The sequence below is a fragment of the Rissa tridactyla genome, chromosome 4, assembly GCF_028500815.1.
Source record: "Rissa tridactyla isolate bRisTri1 chromosome 4, bRisTri1.patW.cur.20221130, whole genome shotgun sequence".
Lineage (NCBI taxonomy): Eukaryota > Metazoa > Chordata > Aves > Charadriiformes > Laridae > Rissa > Rissa tridactyla.
This window is the reverse complement of record NC_071469.1, coordinates 72,940,371-72,964,130: the sequence shown is the minus strand read 5'-3', so window position 1 is coordinate 72,964,130 and position 23,760 is coordinate 72,940,371. Positions and strand designations below refer to the sequence as shown.

Here is a 23,760-nt window from a genome sequence, read left to right as displayed (position 1 = left end):
AGGTAAGAGAAGTAAATGAGTCTGTATTTTAAAAGACAGACTGTTTTGGGGAGGTGATCAAATCTCAAAGATAATAACCTAAGTTTCTGTTTATACAGTGAAGTACGGAAGCACACAATACAAATGTGTTGGAAGATAACTGAAAATTATTTCCTTTGTTAATGTGGGCCTGTTAATAAAACCTTTTTCCTGAGCTGTATTGATGCTGTATAAATCTTAAATTGTTGGTCTAATTATGAAGTGTTTGAAAAGTGAAACAAAAATTGCAAAAAAGGCCTTTGGTTCTAAAATTGGAACTCAAGCCTTTGCTCGTTGTTCGCTCTTTTGTCTCATTGAAGGTTTTTGCTAGTGACCTCTCATCAGAGACGCCACAGCTTGCATCAGGCTAAAAGACATACACTTTTCCGGTTTACCTTTTGAACAGCACACATCATTTTGAAATGTGCATTCTCAGAGCCTTTGTTTCACTTTCAGTTAGCAGAAAACTTCAGTCTTTGAAGCTTGGTATCACAGGTCAATACATGGAAGTGCTTTTAACAAAAAGCACTGCCAAACCTACCCTGTGCTTTTACTTTGACAGAGAATGGCCTGGGAAACATCTCTCACTTAAGTAGACTTAGTTTTGCATTGAATACAAGGCACAGAAATGGAAATATTTACACAGACTTTCTATTGAATTTCTCTTCCTTCTTGTCCTAGGATTTTTTTGTGTTGGATCATTTGACTAATGTAACTGGAGTAAATATTTTACAGTCTGCAATTAGTTTCTCCCAACAATCTCTTTGGTCCCAACTGTATTCCCAGGTCTTGCTTAGGTCTTATGTTGTGCCACAGTGAAACCTGCTTTTGTTTTAAGATCTCTCTGTTTTGTTGCATCTTAGTGTCGAAGAATGTCGCAACATAATCGTGCAGTTTGGTGTTCGGGAAGTCACAGCTGCCCAGGTTGCCAGGGTTTTGGGGATGATGGCTCGAACTCATTCGGGGTTGACGGATGGTATTCCATTACAAGTGAGTGGACTACTGGCGTGGGGATTATGTATATTTTATTCAGCAGAAAATAAGGAGTTAAAATGCCAGCCTCTATTAACTTAAAAATTGCTTTTATTATTCAACCCATTTCTAACTGTTCTGCTGTAATTGTCTATAATACATTCTTGAATGGAAGAGTCTCAGAAGTGCACAGCTGGTGTCGTTACTGGTCTGAACTTCTGCTTACCTTCATAGCGCTGGGAGTTCTGTAGTTAGTGGCATTTGAGGCTGCTTTATTTTTAACTAGTATTTGACTGAGTGTATTTAACTTGCAGTCTATTTCGGCTCCTGGCAGTGGGATTTGGAGTGACGGGAAAGATAAAAGTGATGGAGCACAAGCCCATACCTGGAATGTGGAGGTCTTAATTGATGTTCTTAAGGAGCTGGTAAGTTTTGTGAGCATCTTGGTCTCTTATGTGGAATATCTGAAAAAAGGGCATGTCTCAGTGTGAATATAAAGCTTTTTAAGGTTCTAGTAGCCTGAATGCTGTTGAATCTCACTAATGTAATTGCACCGCTGTGCTTAAGTGATTGGTGCTTTTTTCCTCATGAAAAAGAATAATTTGAGGAATTGGGCAGAAGTAAAAGCTGCCTGAATGACTAACTTGGATGCAACTTGAGATTTATTCCGCACTGATCCCACGTACTCCAGCATGTGTTCTCTGAGGGGTTTTGTGTTTGAACTTCTTTCTGACAGTGGAAAACTTTGTGCATCAGGCACCTTGTTTTGAAAAGCTTCTCACTGTAGGCATTAATGATGAAAATGAAACAAAATTGTAGTTGCTCATTCCCAAACTGTAAATGCTGCTTGCGTACAATGACGTGTAGGAAATAGGAAAGTTTTTCCACCGCTTTACAAAAATTGCTGCTTAATTAACTCAGTGAAACATGACTACTATTTCCTTTGCCTACCTTATATTGGGTAGGTTTTTCTTCTGTATGTTCCCTCTAATCTATGCGGGAGTCATTGTTTTGTTTTTCTAAACCTTGGAACATATTACTGGCTTTGTCGTTGGCGTTCATCTGTCTCCCCCCATAGTTCCTCCAAGCTCCCTCATGCTTATGGTTTCACACTATTGCTGAAAATCTAATAGGTGCTTTACAAGTACTTGCAGTGTGCATTCTTCAAAAAGAAAAGCAAGTTCTGTTTGCCAGCAGGTCAGACCCTTCTGTCTTTTATTGGAGGGCATCTGGAAGCCTACAAAAGGAATGAGTTAGCATGCTAAGAAAGGAGCTCTGTGTTTGGGTGGATTTGGAATGTTGATTTTTTTTTTTTTTTGAAGATACTTTAATGAAAGACAGCTACTGCCTGTAGTGCTGGGGGAAGTGCATTTTCACATGCTACTTCCAAACATGCGTCAAGTTCTCAGAACTATTTAAATCATGTTCTTTTTAAAACAAAAAACTTGCTTTCAACCAAAAGTCGAGTGAATGCTAAGCTGGATAAAATACTGATGAAGAGGGACTCTTAACAGAGTATTGAAAGTTGTAATCTTCAAGGCTGACTGCTCTGTTTTTCTGGTTGCAGAATCCTAGCCTGGACTTCAAAGTAGTAACCTATGAATTGGACCATCCGGGATTTCAGATTCGTGACAGCAAGGGCCTGCATATTGTAGTGTTTGGTATCCAGAGGGGGCTGGGCATGGAAGTTTTTCCAGTGAATGCCATATACAGACCGTGGAAGCATGCAGAGGGCCAGGTAGGTTTAGCAGTGTTTCTGCTGTATCTGTGTAACATTTGCAAAGTTCTTGAATTTCTTGAATGGCAAATGTGGACTGGTAATGTGAATTTTTAGACAAGCCACATTTGAGAATTTGGCCTGTAAGGTATAGGCCTCGGGTCCGTTAGTGAAGTACAGTCTGTTCGTTGAACAGTGTCTGCATTGTTTGGGGGGGATGGTCACTTGCTGTATGTGTAATAAAGCCTTCGGTTTTAGCAGAGTTCTGATGTGTAACCCAGCTGAGTGTAGAACTGTTGCTGCATGGCTGTGCTCTGAGGTTTTTACTTGGTTACGCAAAAAGGCTAGAGCAAAACCCAGCTTTGTGCAAACAAGTACCCTCAGCACACCTGTATCCGTCACTTTGCGAAGTCCTGGGAGGGGAAGTGTGAGGTTCAGTCTTGCATAAAACATACTGTTAATAAATCTTGGCTCATCTCTACTGCTTTGTTGATTTGCATCATTCCCAAAAATACGGCGGTTGATAAAAGTGCAAAGAACCTGAAATTCTAAAGTATTTTTGATGTCTTCTATTCCAGCTCTCCTTCATTCAACATTCCCTCATAAGCCCTGAAATCTTCTGTTTTGCTGACTACCCTTGTCATACTGTTGCCACAGACATCCTGAAAGCACCACCAGAGGATGACAATCGAGAAATTGCCACATGGTAAACCTGCTCTCTCAGTTGCTTTTCTTACCTAGATTTAGAGTGAGATTACTTTTCTGGTCAAATGCAGCTTTATCTCCATGCAGCCAGATTTATTTGTAGCTGCGTGTACATCCCAGTAGATCAGCCGTTAGCATTTCTTCCATGTTTGATCAGTGAAAGTTCCCATATTATCAGAACTTCCTACGTACTTCTATAAGATCTGAAAATGTACTGCCAGTTCTTGCTTTTACTGGGGTCGTCTGGCTGTCCGGAGAATTTCTGCTAATGTATCTTGGCAGATAACTGTGACCTGAGAGGAGGGGATTGAAGAGGTATGAATTGAAACCTGTCCATCCCAGGATGACAGTAGAGAAACTTGCTCTACTTGTATGAAAGAAGTCCTGGCATTTAAATAGTAAATTTATATAGTTATCACTGAATGAGTGCATAAAGCTGACTAGCGTGACTTTCCAAGCTGACCTTTACGCTCCTTCTTTGCTGATTTCAGTGAAGATATTTGCTTCTATTTCCATTGTATGGCCCAAACAAGGGAATTGGAGGATGGGGATTGTGGGTGAAGTGGGAGAAGGTGGCACTGGTTAGTTGTCTGTAAAGCAGACAAAGCAAGTAGAATATTTTCACTAAGTTTCATAGATGGGGACTCAGAGGTATTTAAAAAAAAGTGTTTTCCATTTCTGGAAATATTTTTCAAGCTAAATTATCCAAGTGACCCACCTCAAGCTGAATTTTTTTCAACATCAGCTTTCAATTCTCCCTCTTCCCTAACACAATCAGAAGCTCTTAAGCTGAAATTCATTTGCAAAATAAAGGGAGTTTGTTTTTTATGGTTGAGAATGTTCTTGTAGGCCTAATTGTATGTGATAAGAGCTGCAATATCAGGTTGTTTGCGGTGGATGTTACTTTATATCATCTTACAGCTGTTGCTACAAAATGCTTGAATCCAGGGTCCTGTAATCCACTTTGTAACTTTTTTGGGGGGTGGCTTGTCTATTTTTTTTTTCTTTTGTTAGGAAGAGCCTGGATTTGATTGAATCTCTGTTACGATTGGCAGAAGTGGGACAGTATGAGCAGGTTAAGCAGCTCTTCAGTTTTCCTATCAAGCATTGCCCAGATATGTTGGTATTGGCCTTACTGCAGATCAACACTTCCTGGCATACCTTGCGCCACGAACTCATCTCCACGCTCATGCCGATTTTCCTTGGCAACCACCCCAACTCTGCCATCATTTTGCACTACGCGTGGCATGGACAGGTGAGGATTTTCACTGGAGTGTGCCTGGAGTTTGTTCACGTAACTGAAAGCTTGTTAAATGGGTTGAACGGTTAGAACAGCAGTGCTTGTATTGGCTCATGAACTAGGTAATTTCAAACCCAAGAGGTAAATTATCGGTGGTTTGTGCAAAGAAATCCAAGCTGTTGTCTCCCTGTCTTGAAGCAAACTGTCATGATTTGATTTTCTTGGGGGAAACTTATTTGGAACTAAGAAATCATCTTCACTGAGATAATATTCCTGGAAAAGTAGAGAGACCAAAGTTAAGTTTGATTTTTTTTTTAATTTTTTTTTTACCTTTCCATTTTAACCAAAGTTTGATTTTCTATTTTATTTTTTTCTAAATAAAAGACCAACAAAAACCCCAAAACAGCAACAACCCCCCCACCTAACTCTCAGTCTCCCACATTGAAAGTGTAGAAACTTGAAGCAGTAACAGGTGAGGAGGTTTAAACAAAAACAATCTCCATTGTACTTGCTAAAAGGTGGAGACTATTCTAGGTATAAAGAAACTACTTATACCATGAGTTTTAAGAGTCTTGGGTGTTTTCTGCAAACTTGGGACTGGCTGCTGAACTTCTTCAAGGAGGGCTTCTATGTAGAGACAGGGTAACTACATATGCAAATCCTGTGCTTTTAAAGGGCAAACAAATAGGCTTTTATGGATTTGCCTCTTGGTATGGCCTTCATCGTTGTGTCCGTTGGTAGCTAAGCAAATAGGAGTCATAAGAAGAGGCTTAAGGCAGAGGAAGCCTCTGGCGTGGGGGGGAATCTGCATTAGGAAACATCTTGCCCTGTTCAAGTAGAGTTAATGATAAGAAGCTTGACTTCTGAGGTCTTGGTCTGCATTCACTGCAAAATTAAGGCTATTTGCTAGCCGAAGTGCTATGAACACTTTATATTTTTCCTGTTAAAGGTCTTCTAATTGAAGAATGGGGCAGTGAGGTAGAAGTGATGTGCTTTTGGCATAAGGTCTTGAAATGGCAGAATACGCAGTTTTTCCACAGGGTAGGCTTGAGAATAGAGTACAAAATGATGGCTGTCATGTGACATGGTGCCATCTGCAACTTGAGGATGTTTTCACTTCCCTGGATGAGGGAACTTTTAAACAAAACCCTTGTTGCGATCAAAATCTTAATTGTGTTGTAGTTTAAAGTTGCCCCTGTGTGAGCAAAGAACTCCATGCTTTGTTTTACACGTTAAGGTGTAATGTTGCAATTCTCACTTTAGGACATCATGTCAGGCATAAGATGTTGTAAATGATTTGCATATTCCAAAAGCAATTTCTCTACGTTTGAGAGGAGTTAGACCCATGCAGGGGTAGGAAAGAGATGGGGATGTACATACTTCACATTCATAGTCGCTCTGCATCCATTAGTTGTAGCTCCTGAGTAGTTTATTATTGTACAGTAAGAGCCCAACTCAGAAGCTAAGTTCTGAAGCTAAAGAGAAAATGTGTTTGCGTGTTAAGCTTTAGAGGTGAAATATCCTACTTAACATTCACAGAGTCAGTCCTTTTCCTAGAGGCATGAAGTACAATCCTAATTTAATTCTCCTTAGGGTCAGTCTCCTTCGATTCGACAGCTTATCATGCATGCGATGGCAGAATGGTACATGAGAGGGGAGCAGTATGACCAGGCAAAACTGTCACGTATTCTTGATGTGGCACAAGACTTGAAGGTAAGTTCTGCAAAGCACTGCCATTATTTTCTGTCTGATGTCTTATGCAGACTTGCTCATCTTTTAACAAAGGCTAAGCTTAACTTAGGCGTGACTAATTTAGTAAGGATTATTTTGTTTAAGCCTGTCTGAATTCAGTTGTTGCTGCTGTACCTCATTTTAAAACAAACAAACTAAACAAACCAGCCTATGTTTGTGTGACTTTAAGTGCTTTTCAGCTGAGTTGCGGTATCCGACTGCAGATGCTTTCTAGCCTGTCTGGTTGTGAACCCAAGACGTTTTACTTGGTGTTTGCAGTAGAGCTGGTTATTGTGGCTTAGTGACAAGTAACTTTGGAAGCAGTATAATAGAACTGCTTGCTTTGTGAGTGTACTGTAAATCCAGGAAGAGCTTTGACTCTCTTAACCTTGAATACCATTGAAATGGGAATGTAGAAAATACCCTTCAGACATTTGTGTGAAGGTGGCACCGCTAAACTTAATGAAACAGGGATTTCTTAAGAATACTGCTACTTTTCAGTTGTTTTATATGTTCACAAAAGAGACTGAAAGTTGTGACTGGCTTCTTCGAGGCCTTTATTGCTTCCTAAAGTTAGATGCAAAATAATTGGGTGTCTTGAAGTGCAAGAGCACCCACCAACTGCTGCTTGAAGTCAGTTTTGTTGTTGCAGTTACTGTGTTCAAAGACGAATGCTTTGAGCAGATACATTCAAAGTGGCTCTGAAGGGGTTGAGCTCTGTTTGCAGGGAGATGTTAGGCTCTTCTGATTCATTTTGTTGCAGTATCAACTTGGTAGCTCTCGGCCACTTGCTGGTGGATTTTCATATAGAGGAACTTAAAACTGTCAGCACAAGGTCGCTTCGAAGAAGGTAGGGTCATGCTTTCAAACGAGAGCTCTTGCTTATTTGTCTCACGAGCGAGCTGTAAGTCAGTCTAGCTGATAGTACTAGTCTTTTTGTTGACAAAGAAAGCATAGCAGCATGTGATAGCAAGACTTCTTTACTAAAAAGTATATGGGGATTAGAAAGAAAAGAAAGGAGAAAGGGTGTCCTTGTGTCTTCACTAGTAGTCTTCTGATTTTTTTTCTTTAGGCCTTGTCAATGCTGCTAAATGGTACTCCATTTGCCTTTGTTATTGACCTTGCTGCACTTGCTTCTCGACGGGAATACCTCAAACTTGACAAATGGCTCACAGATAAAATTCGGGAGCATGGGGTAAAGCAGGATTTTTCTTTTTATTTCTGCACTCTATTGGTGGCTAACTTAAGTCACTAACAATTTTATAAGTAGCTTTAAAGTTGTGGAAAGTGTCCATGGTCTTGATAGTTCAATGTTTTCACTGAACTATAATAGCTTAGTGCAATTCTTTCCACGATGCAATTGCCAAGTTTGAAATAGTGACTTGGATGCAGTTTGGGAGATTAAGATAACATTTTTTTTTTCCCCAGGAGCCCTTCATCCAGGCCTGTATGACTTTCTTAAAGAGAAGATGTCCATCTATCCTGGGTGGCCTTGCTCCAGAAAAAGATCAGCCCAAAAGTGCTCAGCTTCCTCCAGAAACCTTGGCGACTATGTTGGCATGTCTGCAGGCTTGTGCTGGGTAAGGATTATATTGCTTACCGGAATGTGTAATCTGTTTGCAACTTGTTTGCTGGCACACGGTCACAGGTGGTTTAGAATTTCACATGGAGAATGGGGTTAACGAGAGTATGTAAGCTTGTGTGGATAGATTCAGTAGCATGTTTAATTTTGCACTGAAACTTCCGTTGTAGGCTAGATCACAAGAGCTTGAAAGAGTGCTCTTGTCTTTATAATCAAACAGCTGAGGTGATCTTCATAACCAGGGGATGGCTGGTTAGCCAGATCCTGGGTTGTTAATGACTAAGATACAGGGCCGTAATTTGGACTAAAAGGAATATAGACCATAACTACAGAATGGGACAGCATCTTGGAAAACAGTGACTGTATAAAGGATTTTGTGTTTGTGTTAAGCCAGTGCTTCCCTGTGTGGTTACTGGCCCAGCAGAGAGGGCTAATGCAATCCTTACGTGTAGGAGAAAAGTGGTAAGTGGTGACTGTAATGTAATTGCGACTGAAACTAGACATGTGTAACTTCTTTGTCTTTGTTTGAGACAGTGTCACAGTAGTCAAAGGGTGGAAAATATCTTAAGATCTTTTGCAGATCAGATTATTTAGCTAAAGTCCACAAGAAAAACGTGTGGGTTCTAGAGAGCTGTGGTGATCTGCTAGAGAGAGTGGTAGGCTACAGAAAGACTAATGGAAACTGAAATTGGACAAATCAATTTTTGAATGTTGTGTTAATGTTTAGTAAAAATGACTGTTGGGAAATATTTGTGGTGTCACTTCTTAATACTGTCAGATCAAGATGGTACTTAACTGCAGCAATATTTCAAAGATAACTGGGCGTAGCATAGTGCAACCTGTGAGCCAGAGAGACTGAAAGCTGGAGATAGTGCCAGTTTTGGAGTTAAATTTTAACACCAGAAGAGGCTGGCATGCCCGAGTGCATGTTACCTGATCTAAGGCTTGTGTTGTGTCCCTTGGCATAGCCAGCATTGTCTTGACAGATGAAAGAAACATTTCAAAGGTATCCAGGATGATTTGTGGCTCTCGTGTCGATGCTAAGAAATGAGTATCGACACAGAGCTGGCACAATTTGTATTTGAACTGGAAGGGAATTTGAGGTACCTGTAAGATTTTTTTAGGAGAAAGAAGTCTCCTGATTTCTACTGGGACCTGGGTGATTGAATTTCAAAACGCGGTTGCAGTATTGTTTATGAAATATAATAGTCTAGCACACCTCTTGGACTGAAAAAATGGCTATTATTTTTCAACTCAGAGTACGTCTTGTGAAGCTCTAGTTCACAAATTAACTTACATTCATTATTTTGCATGCTGCCATATCCAGATTTTAGAAGTTTAATAGTTAACTGTAGGCTTGACTTGCATCTAATGTCACTGTGTTCTGAATCCTAATGTGTTACCAAGTTTTATTTATTCAATTAATTCCAAAAGCCACTAGTTCTCTACTGGCACAATTCTCTCAGCTTTTGGTTTCTTTTTATAGCTACTTGTATTCCCTTTTATGCAAGAATGTGACCTACTTGCAGTCATTTCCCATTAGTTATTCTCTTTGAGCTTTAAAAAGAAAATGCTTGGATTTCTTTCATGAAGCAATTGCTTTGATTAGCTTAGGTTTCAGTCACGAATGGAAGCAGGCGTTGTAAAGACTTGAAGATTAAAATCGCAGTAAATATTAAATACGCCTGGGAGAGTAGTTCCACTTCAGTAGCTGAAGTCTGCCGTCTTCTAAATCTGTTGATTTAGGAGCCTGCTCTTTAATTAGGCTGTAGTTATTTCTTGTCCCGTTTTGTGTCCAGGGAAACACTTTTCTTAGAACATGTATAGGGTCCTGGTGGCCGAGACTTTATTTTTCCTGCAACTTGTTTATCACTGGTGAGCACTGCATTTATGGCATCATGTAGCAGTGAGGCTTCAAAAAGAAGTTAAATGTTCCTTTTATTACTGAGTGGTTTTCAAGTAAAGTCAGGGTAGTTGCAGGTACCTCAGGCTGACCAAGCCTGTGGTTTGGTAGCAAACTGCTAATGAGAAGTCCTTCCCTCAAGGAGCTGCAGTGAGTTGAGAGGGGTGGCAGTGCCTCTTCCATGCTGTTGTGCCCAGCACAGTCCAAGGAATGGTCATTCCTTCTTGGTCCTTGCCTCAAGAAGGGAAGAGACTTCTGGCTACCCGTGCCTAGGGGAATGAAAAGGCCTTTCCTTGCTCTGTAAAAATGGGTTAAAAAAGAAAAAAGTGAAATTGTTATTCCAACAGGCCAGAGCTTCCCTTAAGCTGACAGGTTTTTTTCCTTTAGAGCTGGCTGACTGTTGGCCCTGGCTTTCCTCCTTACTTGTATTTCAAAGTTATCCTTCCTGCGGTTTTCCCCTAGTTCTCTTCTGAGAATGGCTGTGATTTTGTTAGATGCCTGAATATATTTTTACGTAGAACTTAAAGATGAACATTTTCTTTAAGATCTAGTTATCAAGTCCTGCACACCTACTTTCTTTTTCAATTAATTTCCCTTAAATGCACGTGTTTTTTTGTGAAAACCTGCGGTTTTGTGCTATCTAAAGATATTGTGGTGTTTGCATCTTGATAGAGCAGCGTGGTTTTTTGACATGATAAAACAGTTAACCTTCAGTCTGTCTAGATGGCAGGACGTAACGTTAGTGGTTCGCTCCAAAGCGCGAATGGCCTAACTGGTCACCATGAGTATCAAACTCTGGGGTTGTAAGGCTGTCTTAGTCTTCGCTGGGGGCTGCCATATTATCTACAGCAGATTAGGATTTGTTTTACTGAAGTGTGCTGTAGTATTGAAGCATAAAGACACTGAATTTAACTGCTACCAAAAAAAAGGGGAGGGTGAAAGATTGAGGGTGATAACCATGTGTGAAGTCATCTCTTCAGTTGCCAGTCCTGTTCCTCGGTTAGCTGCAGTGCTGTGTGATCTTGGAATGCCTCCTGCATCAGGAAAAAACTGTGCTGTCTGTTAATTGGTCATACATACATTTAAATGTTGAGATTTCTGAGGCTGTGGCATTGGGGTGTTGACAAATACATACTGTAGGTACTGAGCCTACCGTGTGCCGTGCTCAGAGCTCTGTCTTCAGGTCTGGTTTCGCTTTCTCAGAACAGAAATCCCTTTGGGATTTTTTTGAAGGTAGGTTTCTGATCACTTTTTGATACACCCTGCCCAAGCCCTTTGCTTTTAAGGTTTTTGACACTAGGCCTTGGTGAGAGGATGTTAAAGCACGTAAAGGAATCAGCTTGTGAAACAGTTGATAAAATGTTTGCTGCTGTGTGTGGAGACGTGCTCCCCCATGGAATCTTCCTAGATTGCCCTCTCTGTCTCAGGCGAGCTTTTACCCACACTACAGGGTGGGTCACTGGCTCTGGAGAACAACTGGAAGCCCCTAACTCTGTTTAGTCTGTAATGGGATACTTGCCAAAGCTGAAGGCTGATCTGCCTTAATTGTCAGGGTGGTTCCTCTCTCTTTCCCCTCATCCCAACAGCTGCGCACTAAAATCTTGTGAAAATTCAATTAAAAGGAGGAATCTCCAGACAAGGTTAACAAAGCTGCCTTGGTATAGTTGCACCGTTACAGGAAGGAGTCTTCTCCTTTAGCTGTCCTCACTGAAAAGGTGGAACTAAAGTTCAGGAAAGCTGTAAATAATTGGCTGTATTTTCCGAAAGGAAAATGTTAGTGTTGTGTTAGTACGTTTGTGGTTAGGTATTTCAGTGGCAGAGCTGGCTTTCCTTCCAGTTTGGGAACCTGGCAGTCAGACATGGAATACTTTGGGAAGAGGTACTGACTGCTCTTGATTGTGCAATGACTTCATGCCTGAGTTTGAGTTTTTTGTTGGCTTTTCCCTGTCTGTGTTTTGGTTTAATGTTAGTGTGTGAAGCATGTCTTTCAGTTTATAGACAGATGAATGTTAGTGAATCAGGTGGTGGTATTTACCTCTCATCCTGTTTTGTCTTGGAGCGTGTAGTCATGTAGTCATCAAGCTTTAGTCATGTTGTATCTCCCCTTTTGGAGAGGCTTTGTGTGTAACGAGTTTCAGAATGGGAATGATCACAAATAGTGAAGTCTGGGGACAGGAAGGAGCCTTGAGCAGATTTAGACAAGAGATCATAGCATCAGTTACTGTGTGTTTTAATTCCTGAGGCTGAGCTCTATATAGCCCATAACGTGGACAAGGGCAGACAGACTGTTGTAGACAGTCTTGTTCTTCCAAGGATTGCTAGAGCCATGTAGGTATATATCCCAGCTTTCTGTAAGACATCACTTGCTGGGGTAACTGTAAAGCAGTATTTGGATTATTGAAAACAAAGGAATAATCTATAGGAGATTAATTTTTAGGACTACAGTCTAAAATTTTCTGTTTAAATATAGCCATTTCTCTTGGGACATGCTCTGCTGCAAATTTTGCAAATAACACCGTGTAGCTTCTGCTGGGGTTGTTTTGCAACTTCTATTTGCGAAACGTGGCCCCAATTTCTGTATGAAAACCAAGTAAGGTAGGGGCCTTGGCTTCATGAATGTTACATGGCTCGCTATCCTACTTCTGTGTTCTAGGAGTGTTTCTCAGGAGCTGTCAGAGACGATCCTCACCATGGTAGCAAACTGCAGTAATGTCATGAACAAGGCAAGACAGCCACCACCTGGAGTCATGCCAAAAGGACGTCCGCCCAGTGCCAGCAGCTTGGATGCCATCTCTCCTGTACAGGTAGACAACGTGCTGCGTTTTTAGAAGGTGGTGTTGATTTAGGATTAGTTCTGCTGCACTATTTGAGCTCTTTCAGCAGGACTAAGTAAAGCATCATCTGGCTCCCTTAGTTCTACGCTTGCATGTCTAGATAACTTGCTTGTAACTACAGAATAAGCCGGAGGGTTGTAGTTCAGAACTGTCTTTCACTTCACAAATGTCTGTAAGACGTAACTGAAGTATAGCAGGATGGGAGCACTGGAGAGGGATAGAGATTTAATTTACTTAAAATAACTGAGGGTTTCGTTTAAAGTGCTGAAATTTACTAAGACTTTTGAGAATTAAGCACTGCCTTTGAACCTGATGTGTCTTGTTTGTAGCTTCACGGGCCAAGCAGCAGTGCTAGAGCGTAAGGACTTGTTATAACTGGGGCTCTTCAGCTCTCAACTGAACTGCTCTTTTAAAAACAAGGTACATTTAAGTTACTCCCTGCCACTCATCATCCCTTCCTCCTCTGGGAGCAACACATTACAGACAGGTCTTGCTTCTAGCAATTACGTTCAATGGCAGATTTTAAAGCGGTGACAAGTTTTTCACATGAAACAGTGGCAATTCAGCATTTAAGAATGTCTGAAGCATCACTAGATTACGTAAGCTAAATACAGAGAGCAGTTTCCTTGTAAATTGTTGCTTTATTGAAGTTGCTCGTCAGATGTACCAAATATCTTGGCAACCTGCTGCAAATAACTGATGTGAACAAATAGAGCAGCAGATGTTAGTCTGTAGTCGTGCTGTATTTTGGGTAGATAACGCAGTTTTCTGCTGTTCCTAGTCAGGAGCTCTTAACTTGGTGCTTTGTCAGCTGGTGTTGTGCCTTCCCTCCTCCTCATCACCCAGGTCTTAGTGCTTTTTATTGAAGACTGCATTCAGGTATTTAGCTGTGAAAAGTGGACATAATGGGATCCTTCAGACACTCAAAAACACCCTGTAAGCTTGATATGAAATAGCCTTCATAAGTCTTGGGATGAGGTCTGAGGTCACAAACTACAGAGCATAAACTAGTCTAGTATAAAAATCTACGTGCTGTTTCTTAGCATTTATGGTTGTATTACACTTAACTGGCGACTATGGAACAATCATCCTTTCTGTAAAACCTCTGATAGAATAGGATTTTATGGGATTGTATAAGAAAAAGTGAAATCTGTAGCCAAACTAATATTTGGGGGTTATCTGGATGGCGTCAGAATTTAAAGTAACAGTGCAGAAAAGCTCTTTTTAGGAGTGTTTTGATCTGTAGCTGTCTTACACAAAACCTGCCAAAAATCAGCTTGATTGTGGTTTGTGGATGTCTGTGTATAATCTTCCTTTCTCCATTCAGATCGACTCCCTTGCGGGAATGGCATCTCTTAGTTTAGGTGGCTCAGCTGCTCCTCATACCCAGAGCATGCAAGGCTTCCCTCCGAACTTGGGCTCTGCATTCAGTACTCCTCAGTCACCAGCAAAAGCATTTCCCCCTCTTTCCACCCAAAATCAGACAACAGGTTTCAGCGGCATCGGAGGACTCTCTTCACAGCTTCCAGGTACTGCTGTTCGGGTGGAGCGGTTGGTATTTTTAACATAGCAGAGCTATTCTTGCCACGTGGCTGTTACTGCCACGGTTAGAAATACTGGACAAAAGCTGCATCTCATGTGGGAGGGAATTACACAGTCCTCGCTCCTACGTCACTGCTGAAACAGCACTTCAGGAGCTTGCAGCTGCAATAGGTGAAAAAGTTTGGGAGTCAAGAGGGGTGAGTGTTTTGATGGATTTTAGCAGTGTTATTTTATGTTGGGACAGAGGTAAAGAGTTGCTTGATATTAGACAGTTATGAGGCTGTACAGCTTGGAAATAACAAGTACTGGGATTGAGAAGTGCGTACTGGGAAGGATGCAACTGAGATGACCAGTTGTTTGGTTTTCAGTAGGTGGTCTTACTACGGGTAGCCTGACTGGCATAGGAACTGGAGCCCTGGGCCTTCCTGCAGTGAACAACGACCCATTCGTGCAGAGGAAGCTGAGCACATCTGGACTGAACCAGCCGACATTCCAGCAGAGTAAGATGAAACCTTGTAAGTGGTAGTGTTGTCTGTGGCTGTGAAGTGTGACTGTGGTCTGCAGTTAATCTGCATTTCCTTCAGGGGAGGCTTGGATCTTTAGGTGGCAAATGTTAGAAATGTGGCCCTAGTATTATGCCATTAGCCTGGAAAAGTAGCTTCTAAACATCTACACTAAAAGTCTGCCAAGTAGCCGGGGGTGGGGGGGGGGGGGATTGAAAAAAAGCTGTTAGCCTAAAAATATAGTGTTACAGATTTGCATGAATAGTGTATTTATGTCCTTTTTTTTGTTCTGTGTTTTGAACAAAAGTGTTGTCCTGCTCTTTGCAGAGAATCGTATGCCTATGATAAGAGGGTGGGGTTTGTTTTGTTTGTAACAAGGTTAAACAAAGCTACCTGGGTATGGTCCTGTTGCAGCAGAGAACTTGCCAGGTGAAGCAGTAAATTAGACTGCAACACTGGATACAAATAAGACTAACAAAAGTTGGTGGGAAGATGGTTTTTGGAAGGAATAATTTGGTTCCTAACAGTGAGCCATTATCCTTAACTCATTTATGCCTCTGAAGTATGCTCACAATGGAATGTTTAAGCGATCAAATGTTGCATTTAGGAAGCATAGCCATACGCCAAACCTTTCACATTGCTGTTATTACATGTCTCCTTAGATAGCTCCTCCATAAAAGCAAAGTTACCAATCTCTACAGGGGTACAGTGGAGGTGGCTGTTGTTGATTTATATTTTTGGGCTTGAGCATTCAGTATCGACTTGCTTGAAGCTTGCTGGCTGGCCTGAAAGTTTGTGTGAAAGTTTGTCTGCATGTTAGTGTTGTGTAGCATGTTTTATTCTAGTCTGTTTTGCATTCATTTAGTTTAGGTGTCAGTTGAGGTTAGCTTGGGATGCAACGGGTTCTAGGACTACAACAGTATGAGGTTAATTCTGTCTTACTACTTTTGCGTAAATGTAACATATTGAAAACAGATTCTTAAAAAACAATCCTGTCTATTGAAAAGGTTAAATATCCTGCATTTTAGGAGAGCTAGCAGATTCTGTGTAGATTGATGGAAGAGTTGTAAAGGACTAGATGAAATCCTGACTGCCTGAAGTTGTTCTGAGCATGATACCTGTTCCCTTTTTTAACAGCTGACTTATCTCAGGTGTGGCCAGAGGCTAATCAGCACTTTAGCAAAGAAATAGATGACGAGGCAAACAGCTACTTCCAGCGCATTTACAACCATCCACCACATCCGACCATGTCCGTAGATGAGGTGAGTTCTTCTGTAGCAGTAATTATTCCTTCATGTATTAGTTTTAGTGGAAGATAATAAAGGGCTAGTGCTAGATGCTGGCTTTCTTGCTTGGTTGAAAGTGTGTGTTTCTAAGACGGCATGCTTTCACAGTAAACTTGCAGTTGATCATTACATTCAGCTTTGAATTCTGTGGGCTGAAGGCTTTAGATATCTAATTAACGCTCCTAAAATGATGCTAAATGGGAAGAGCTTAATGTGGAGTGGAAGCTTGTGTGTTCAAAATAAGGGCTAAAGTGTGCCTTTAAACAGTCTGTATAAATCTTGGAATATATTTGTTTTTAAAGTATCTGAAAATGACTACAACTTTGAAATATATGAAGGTGTCTGAGCTTTGATAATTATTTTGGTTAGTCTCTATGAGAGTAATTATCAGTCTGATGTACTCGCTCTTTGAAGTACGTCAAATTTACTTTAATGTACTTGTGTGGTTATAAATTATGGAAGACACTGAACGTTAATTTTCATTTTTCTAATTTGAAGCAATGGAGTAGGCGGTCACAGTTTTATGTGAAGACAGTTACTTAAAAGAAAGGGAAGAAAACTAAAGTCTGAAGAGGAAGCTCGTCGTAGCCATGTAGAGTCTACTGGCCAAAACATGGTTTTCTTGAAGCAGTTATTTTGCAGTTTAGCTTGTGGTAGTGCAATTTACCTTAGTAGGTGCAAGTGCTTTTGAAACCTGAAGACACAGAAGGGCTGAAATAAAGCAAATCTGTTGGTAACAACTTCCAATTTCTTTGCAGGTCTTGGAAATGCTGCAGAGGTTTAAGGACTCCAACATTAAACGGGAACGAGAAGTGTTTAACTGTATGCTGAGGAACTTGTTTGAGGAATACCGTTTCTTTCCCCAGTACCCAGATAAAGAGCTGCACATAACAGCCTGCCTCTTTGGTGGGATAATAGAGAAAGGACTGGTTACTTATATGGCATTGGGCCTTGCCCTGCGCTATGTTCTTGAAGCCTTACGAAAGCCTTTTGCATCCAAAATGTACTATTTTGGTATTGCTGCACTAGATAGATTTAAAAATAGGTGAGTGTGGTTTTTGGTAATACGCTTGTAACACTACATGTAATGTCTTGCTAACCCTGAACCTGTTCTAATTACACAGTACAAGATTGCCTATGTGTGTTAGCAATTTACACATCTCAGCTTTCAGGATTACTTTAAAGATACACTGAGCTGAAACAAAATATGCTGGTTAACGGGTGACTTTCTCTTAAAATCAAAACGTTAAATGTAGTACCTGTAGGTACTGTTTGTAGGACGAACTGAGATGCTGGAACTACTTAGTGGACTTTGCTTATAAAAATAATTCAGTGAAGTGTTGAATATAAAAATAAGTCAGTGAATAATTCAGTCGTCTTGTTAGAAATGGGGTGAACGTACTTAAGCTTTACGGGTGCCTTCTAATGGAGTGCTATTTGTGCTCTTTGTTAGTGAAAGACTGGCTAGAAAGTAAGCTCTAGGACTTTGGTTTTACACAGAAATCAAGTATGGCAGAAAGTATCTCAAAAAAAAAAAAGCTTTCTCAGAGCTTTTAATGGATTGCAGCTAGAGGAGACTCTCAAGGCAGGCTGCCATAGTAGGCAGGATTGTACACCTGTGGGAAAAATCTCCATTCTGGAAGAAGATACTTGAACTTGAAAAGTATTAGAAAGCTTCCTGGATGCTTGCTTCCTTTAATGTCTAGAAAGGTGTGGACTTGAAGCGTGGACTCATAACCAAGGAGCACATTATCTTCTGTCCTTACTCTCCTTTTATAGTTCATCTGCCCTGCAGTGTTTCATCTGTAATAAAAGCTGTTGCTTGCAGCATTCATGGATAGATATTGTGTTGTGGAGTTAGTGGAAGAGAATGGATAAAGACACTTAAGGCTGACATACTTGAGACTTAGCCACTATCCTACTCCTCTTAACTGTTTTAAGTGCTCTTAACTATTTTAAGTGTGACTTAAAGATTTTACTCTCAATGAGGAGTAGCAGCATCTAGCATTCATAAGTAGAACTATATAATAATTGGTGTGTGTAGGTGAAGCTTCTGTCTTGGGTGTTAGGGACACTCTAGTTTGCTGTTTAAAATGCACTGAGCCAGGCTAGAAATTACTTCTCCAGTAATCTTATTGCACCCACTGAATATAAATGCAATTGTGTGCTCAGTCAGAAGCATGGAGATGTAGGATGAGTTGCTATGAATAAACCTTGTGTTTTGCTGTTAAATGAATTCATTTCAAATGGGTTTTGCAACAAAAAGTACTCTGTAGAAAATGCTTTGTTTATAGCACAGCTGCTGGAAGCAGTCCACAAGTGATTCTGTGATGCAGTATGGGAGTGACACCCCAGTGTTATATTTGTATTTCTCTGTAATACTGGTGGTGATCTGGGCTTCTGTTTCTGACTAATGTGTATTTTGTCTGACAGATTGAAGGACTATCCCCAGTATTGTCAGCACTTGGCTTCTATTAGTCACTTTATACAGTTCCCACATCATTTACAGGAGGTGAGTGTGTTCGTATTAGCACACTAACTTTCTATGGTTATAAACTCTTTTGAGTAAATTCCTGTTTTCCTTTGGAAAAATAGTCTGAGTTGTTGCAATTTTAGGTAGGGTACAACTGCAGAATCAAATGCTGTTCCTTAAAAGTTTTGCCATGGGATGGGGTGGGTGGGTGACAATGGTACCTCTTCTGTTCCCGTAAATCAGTTTGGGTTGCTTATGTTGAAGTAACTTCCTGAATATAACTGCGTGATCAAGCAGTGTATATGGGCCATGCCCAAAGGGTTTAAAAGCCTTCAGTGGATTCACATTCCAGTCCCTTAAGGATTTGGAATTCTCTTCTAAAATAGAGGGCATTCGGCTGGGTTTATACAGTTTCATATTCAGACCTGCTGCAGTAATCCGGATACAGGTGAGAAAAACTTCATTCCTGAAGGTCTGAGCAGAGTAATGGAAATACGCTGTAGTCGAAGGAGTAAAAGCAGTGTTGATCACATGGTGTCTGCCTCCGAGGTGCTTTCGCTGATAGAAGTACAGAAAAGCTAATCCCAGTGCCAGAACTTGAGAGTGTAATCCTAAATAAGGAAAAATGTTCGGCTCTAACATTAGAGAGACCATCTACCGGACGCTGCCAAGTCCCATAGCAGTCTCAAGTTCACTGACAAGTTTCAGACCACATCTCTTAAATGATAGTGCGTTGTCTGATGTGACAAATTTCTGGGTGAGTGTATGACAGTGGGGAAGAAACTCATTTTCTACTGTGGTTAGAGGAATGTAAAATCTTAGTTGACCATTTCAGAACTGTGGTTTTGCTTATTGACTGTGAACTTCAGGCTTTTCTGTGTAGCTGTTAGGAGTCTGTGGGGAAGACTTCTTACCTGCTGTGTAGCTGGTTTCTTGATACTCGCACATTTTTGTTAGGCTCTTTCCCCTCCTTTGCTCTGCTATCCCAGGCCCGCAGGGATGGGGGTTTTTGAGTAGTGCTCTGTAAAATTTTAAGAATTGGCATCAACCTGTTGAGGTCAGAGATAGAGCTTGAGGCTCCTCTCCAGTAAGAAAGGAAGTAAATAGTGACAAGATACGCTTTACAAGGGTATACGGTTGTGGTTTGCAGATTCCCTTAATGGCATTAGCGTCAAGTATTTAAAAGAACGTTGGCAAACCTTTATACTGCTCATGGTAAAACAGCCCATAGTTTTGTTGCTGCATGTGAACTTCTGTATGTGCTTGTTCGCCCTGTTTTAGTACATAGAATATGGACAGCAATCCAGAGATCCTCCTGTGAAGATGCAGGGTTCAATCACCACCCCTGGAAGTATTGCACTTGCCCAGGCTCAGGCCCAGGCCCAAGTTCCAGCAAAAGCTCCTCTTGCTGGCCAAGTCAGCACTATAGTAACCACCTCAACCACCACCACTGTTGCAAAAACCATTACAATCACCCGACCAACTGGAGTCAGCTTCAAGAAGGACGTGCCGGTAAGTATTCTGTCACTCGTGCCCTCACTGAAGAAGCAAAGGAGTTAAGTTGCTGGTCTGGATTGAGTACATACAGAAAAAATCCGACTTAATTTCTATACTACAGGTTTTCAAACTCTGATCCGTATTTTATATCTAAAGCATATAACCTTTTAAAAATATGACCAACATTTTTGTAGAGAAAAGGCATTTTTGATCATGAAGTTGTGGAATTACTATTGTGTCAAATAGAAATGAGTTTATTGAGGCTTTAATTGCAGAGCCATCGTTTCTGTTAATGACTTGCAGTAAGACTCTTCAAATAGTTGGCAGCTGTTATTCTGCTTGGGGCTTGAGAACACTTACTGCGCACTAAATCACATTTGACCTAGCAGTTCTACCTGCATGGTTTTTCAAATCTTTAGTCACTTAGGTAAACACCTGAAGGGCTAGTCGGAGTTATTAGAGGGTTGGCAGATGGATGGTATTGGCTATACCACAGAAAGTGTTGGGGCACACTTGGTCCCATGTGTACGCTGAGGATGCGTAGAGCTGTTACTTTGTGATAACTGATGCCCTGTAAAGTCAAGCCTGTCTGGCTTCCTGGAACTGTCTGTGTACTTCTCTTAAAAGAAGTGCCTTAAATTGAAGGAGGCAAAAGGCAAAGGTAGCTGGAAGTTGCAAACAACTTTTGGGGGACAGTTCATAATGTAGCTATTGCTGTCTTTCACGCCTGATCATGTCAGGTAGAGAGCCGTTATTTTGAGGCATTTACATTGCCCAATTTTAAACTCGAGTCATGACTGATATTTAAAACTGTCTCTCCTTTCCCCTTAATTGCAGTGTAGCAGGTGCTAAAGCCCTTGGGTTTAGACCTGCAGCTGTGGGGACATGGGTCCCATTCTGTTGACTTACAGTTGACATGCTTTCTCAGAAGCGCGGCTCTGGGATTTCTCCTTCCCAATTCAGCTCTGAAGTGCTACTGGGGACCCATTACTGTGCTAAGTGCTGCTCTCTACTGTACGGTGATATTCTCCAAGCTGACAGTGTATGCAGGCTCTTAGCCTAATGGGTGCCATTGCGGTGGCACTTACTATACATGAATATAAATGCTAGAAGTTCTTTTTGTACAGCAGCATTCTTCTGAGTATTGATCATTGTTTGTAGAGTAAAAAAAAAAAATCACTCAGCTTCATTAGAGTGTTGCTGAAAATGAATCTGAGGCAGTAGATGTCACCTGTCATCTTTTTTTTCCAGTCCACAGAACAGAGCAAAAGTTTCTTTTGATGTTACCTCTAAGTATTGTCTAATTTTAACTTACGGTTCTCCCTCTAGCCTTCCATTAATACCACCAACATTGATACGCTGTTAGTAGCAACAGATCAAACTGAGAGAATTGTGGAACCTCCAGAGAACGTCCAGGAAAAAATTGCTTTCATCTTCAATAATCTGTCTCAGTCAAATATGACACAGAAGGCAAGTATGGAAGAACACTAGTAAAATTCCTTTTTTAAATATTCCTGGAAATCCATTCTAAAATGGTGGGGGGGTGATATTTCTAGAAAAATTCCAACTTGCAAAAAAATTAGGGGGGGAGTCATGCTGTAAAGAAACAGTAGTTTCCAACACTTTCTGCTTGAACCTCTTTGGAGATAAAATTTTTCAGGGAAAGGAGAGACGGAAGAAAGATACCTGTTCTTAATCTTCCTTTCTCCTACAGGTTTCCTTGTTTCCGTGTAGCCAGATCCTTTGTACTAAAGTATGTGTCTGGAATGCTTTGTTTTCAGCAAAGCATTTCTAGTAGATACCTTGAATAATCCTGGATAGTCCTTTTTTATGTTTTTGTAATTTGAAAGGATTGGAAAATACTAATGCAAGTTTCTGAAAAACATTAATGCAAGTTGAAAGAAACAGTCACATCTTAAATGGGCTGGGTGCCATTTGATACTGCAGGGTTTAGCTGATGGACTCTTGTATTTCAAGCTGAAATTCTGGGAAATTTTTTCTGAACTAGTAGAAATCTGGAGCATCGCTGCCACCTGTGCTATCTGTCTTGCAACAGACGGCTTTAATGTAAGGTGGTGACGCTTATTTTGCAGTTATCTGGTAAAAAGCTGAGAAGTCGGGGAGAAGTGAACTATTGTTCCTTGCTGATTTTATGATTAAGTCCTTACTGGTTGACCAGCTCTTTGGATAACGAGACACTGATTTCCAAGCTATTTTTTTAAAAAAAGCAAAGAACCTTAGTGTTAAAAGCAATTGACTGTGTTGGTCAGAGCTGACCCCAGGTGTTTGTGGTCTTCTCATGTCTTCTGTGGTGTGCTTTTTTTCTCTGGTGTGGAGACAGGTTGAAGAACTGAAGGAAACAGTGAAAGAAGAGTTCATGCCTTGGGTGTCACAGTATCTCGTGATGAAGCGAGTCAGTATCGAGCCTAATTTTCACAGCCTATATTCAAACTTCCTCGACACGCTTAAGAATCCAGAGTTTAATAAAATGGTTCTGAATGAAACCTACAGAAATATCAAGGTGAGTAGTGCAAGTTTTCTAATACTTGAGTAGATTTAAACATTTAAAAGTGTGCGGTCCTCGGGCTGCTTGCTTACCGTGTTGGTGATCTTCAAATATGGAATATCATTCAAAAAATCTACTTGCTAGCTTGCAATTGAACTAGCAGGTTGGCTCTAGGAATGCTAGGATTCTTCTGTTTTCAGTAAGGAATGTATCAAAGACTTAATTCAAACTGAATAATGAGAAGGCAAATCTGCATTTGAATTCCTTTATGTTGGTGAACTTCAAATTTGTGTGAGGATTGCAGATTATAACCTAGGGGAAAATTGCTTATGGTCTAGTTCTTTTGTGTGGGGAAAGTATAAAGATAAGAAAACCACATTCTTTCCTCTTTTGGTCAAAGGAGATTAAAAGGGAAGGGGAGAGGTTAGAAAGTGGAGGGGTAACAACCAAAATTTACTAGAAGGCTAAGATAATGGGAAGGGAAGGAGGAGGAAGAAGCAGTAGCCCAGAAGGGACGAGCGGATGAAACAAGTTTGTCAAGCACTATTTTTAAACCTGTTGGTGGGATTTCCTGACCACCATGGGTTACGCTGTAGTGCAAAAGAATCTCCTGGCTCTTTAGAGCATTGCTGACCTCGCTCCGTTCAGCTGATGCTCCTCTGAAGCTGAGGAACACAACTAACAGCAGAATACTTGTGATTCAAGTCTTGAAATGAGAGTTACATGGTTTCTCAAGAAGCGCAAACTGTAGCCTTCAGGTCTGTGGTGAAGCATTAAGAGGAAGCATGGCTTTTGAGTTTCACTTTACTAAGTGAGTAGTCGTAAGTCTCGACAGAGTGAATGGTAAGGTGTGGAAAAATGTAATCTTTTCTGATCCTTGTGAAAGAAAAGAAGTTTGAAATTACAGGGCAGATTTACGAGGTGTTGCCTTGAAGTGAAGGCTGCTCTTGAGTATCTCTGTCACGTGGCTGAAGCTGAGAACTTAATGTTCTAAAACTTTATATCTTAAGTCAGATCAGCTGTTGAATTTGGTTTTGAGTTGGATTATCTTCCAGTTGTTGCTCGAGTTCCTCTTTTTTTTTTCTTTAGGTGCTACTGACATCAGATAAAGCTGCAGCCAACTTCTCAGACCGTTCCTTGTTAAAGAACCTTGGTCACTGGCTGGGAATGATTACGCTGGCTAAAAATAAGCCCATTTTGCACACGGTGAGCTTCTGTCTTTACAGATTTGTTTGGCATGAGTCGGTATGC

General features: G+C 40.8%; 1 protein-coding gene and 2 non-coding genes across 14 annotated transcripts in view; all 3 read left to right on the top strand.

The window, feature by feature from the left end:
- Positions 1-23,760, top strand: part of CNOT1 (CCR4-NOT transcription complex subunit 1) — a 59,887-nt gene that overhangs the window by 15,930 nt on the left and 20,197 nt on the right. For 6 of the 12 annotated variants that reach the window (XM_054197772.1, XM_054197777.1, XM_054197770.1 and 3 more), the window contains exons 9-26: positions 882-1,008; positions 1,305-1,415; positions 2,558-2,728; positions 3,286-3,413; positions 4,427-4,667; positions 6,246-6,365; positions 7,456-7,578; positions 7,812-7,963; positions 12,522-12,672; positions 14,030-14,231; positions 14,613-14,759; positions 15,885-16,009; positions 16,792-17,078; positions 18,467-18,545; positions 19,788-20,018; positions 21,333-21,473; positions 22,345-22,524; positions 23,599-23,715. In XM_054197772.1, coding sequence (XP_054053747.1) covers positions 882-1,008; positions 1,305-1,415; positions 2,558-2,728; positions 3,286-3,413; positions 4,427-4,667; positions 6,246-6,365; positions 7,456-7,578; positions 7,812-7,963; positions 12,522-12,672; positions 14,030-14,231; positions 14,613-14,759; positions 15,885-16,009; positions 16,792-17,078; positions 18,467-18,545; positions 19,788-20,018; positions 21,333-21,473; positions 22,345-22,524; positions 23,599-23,715 — 2,833 coding nt within the window. The remainder of the gene's footprint in view (positions 1-881; positions 1,009-1,304; positions 1,416-2,557; positions 2,729-3,285; positions 3,414-4,426; positions 4,668-6,245; positions 6,366-7,455; positions 7,579-7,811; positions 7,964-12,521; positions 12,673-14,029; positions 14,232-14,612; positions 14,760-15,884; positions 16,010-16,791; positions 17,079-18,466; positions 18,546-19,787; positions 20,019-21,332; positions 21,474-22,344; positions 22,525-23,598; positions 23,716-23,760) is intronic. The other 6 variants (XM_054197782.1, XM_054197776.1, XM_054197773.1 and 3 more) reach the window with 3 other exon arrangements.
- LOC128909694 (small nucleolar RNA SNORA50) lies at positions 12,995-13,130 on the top strand. The gene has a single exon (XR_008466469.1). It is a non-coding gene; the product is annotated as a small nucleolar RNA SNORA50 (small nucleolar RNA).
- Positions 23,049-23,187, top strand: LOC128909693 (small nucleolar RNA SNORA46). The gene has a single exon (XR_008466468.1). It is a non-coding gene; the product is annotated as a small nucleolar RNA SNORA46 (small nucleolar RNA).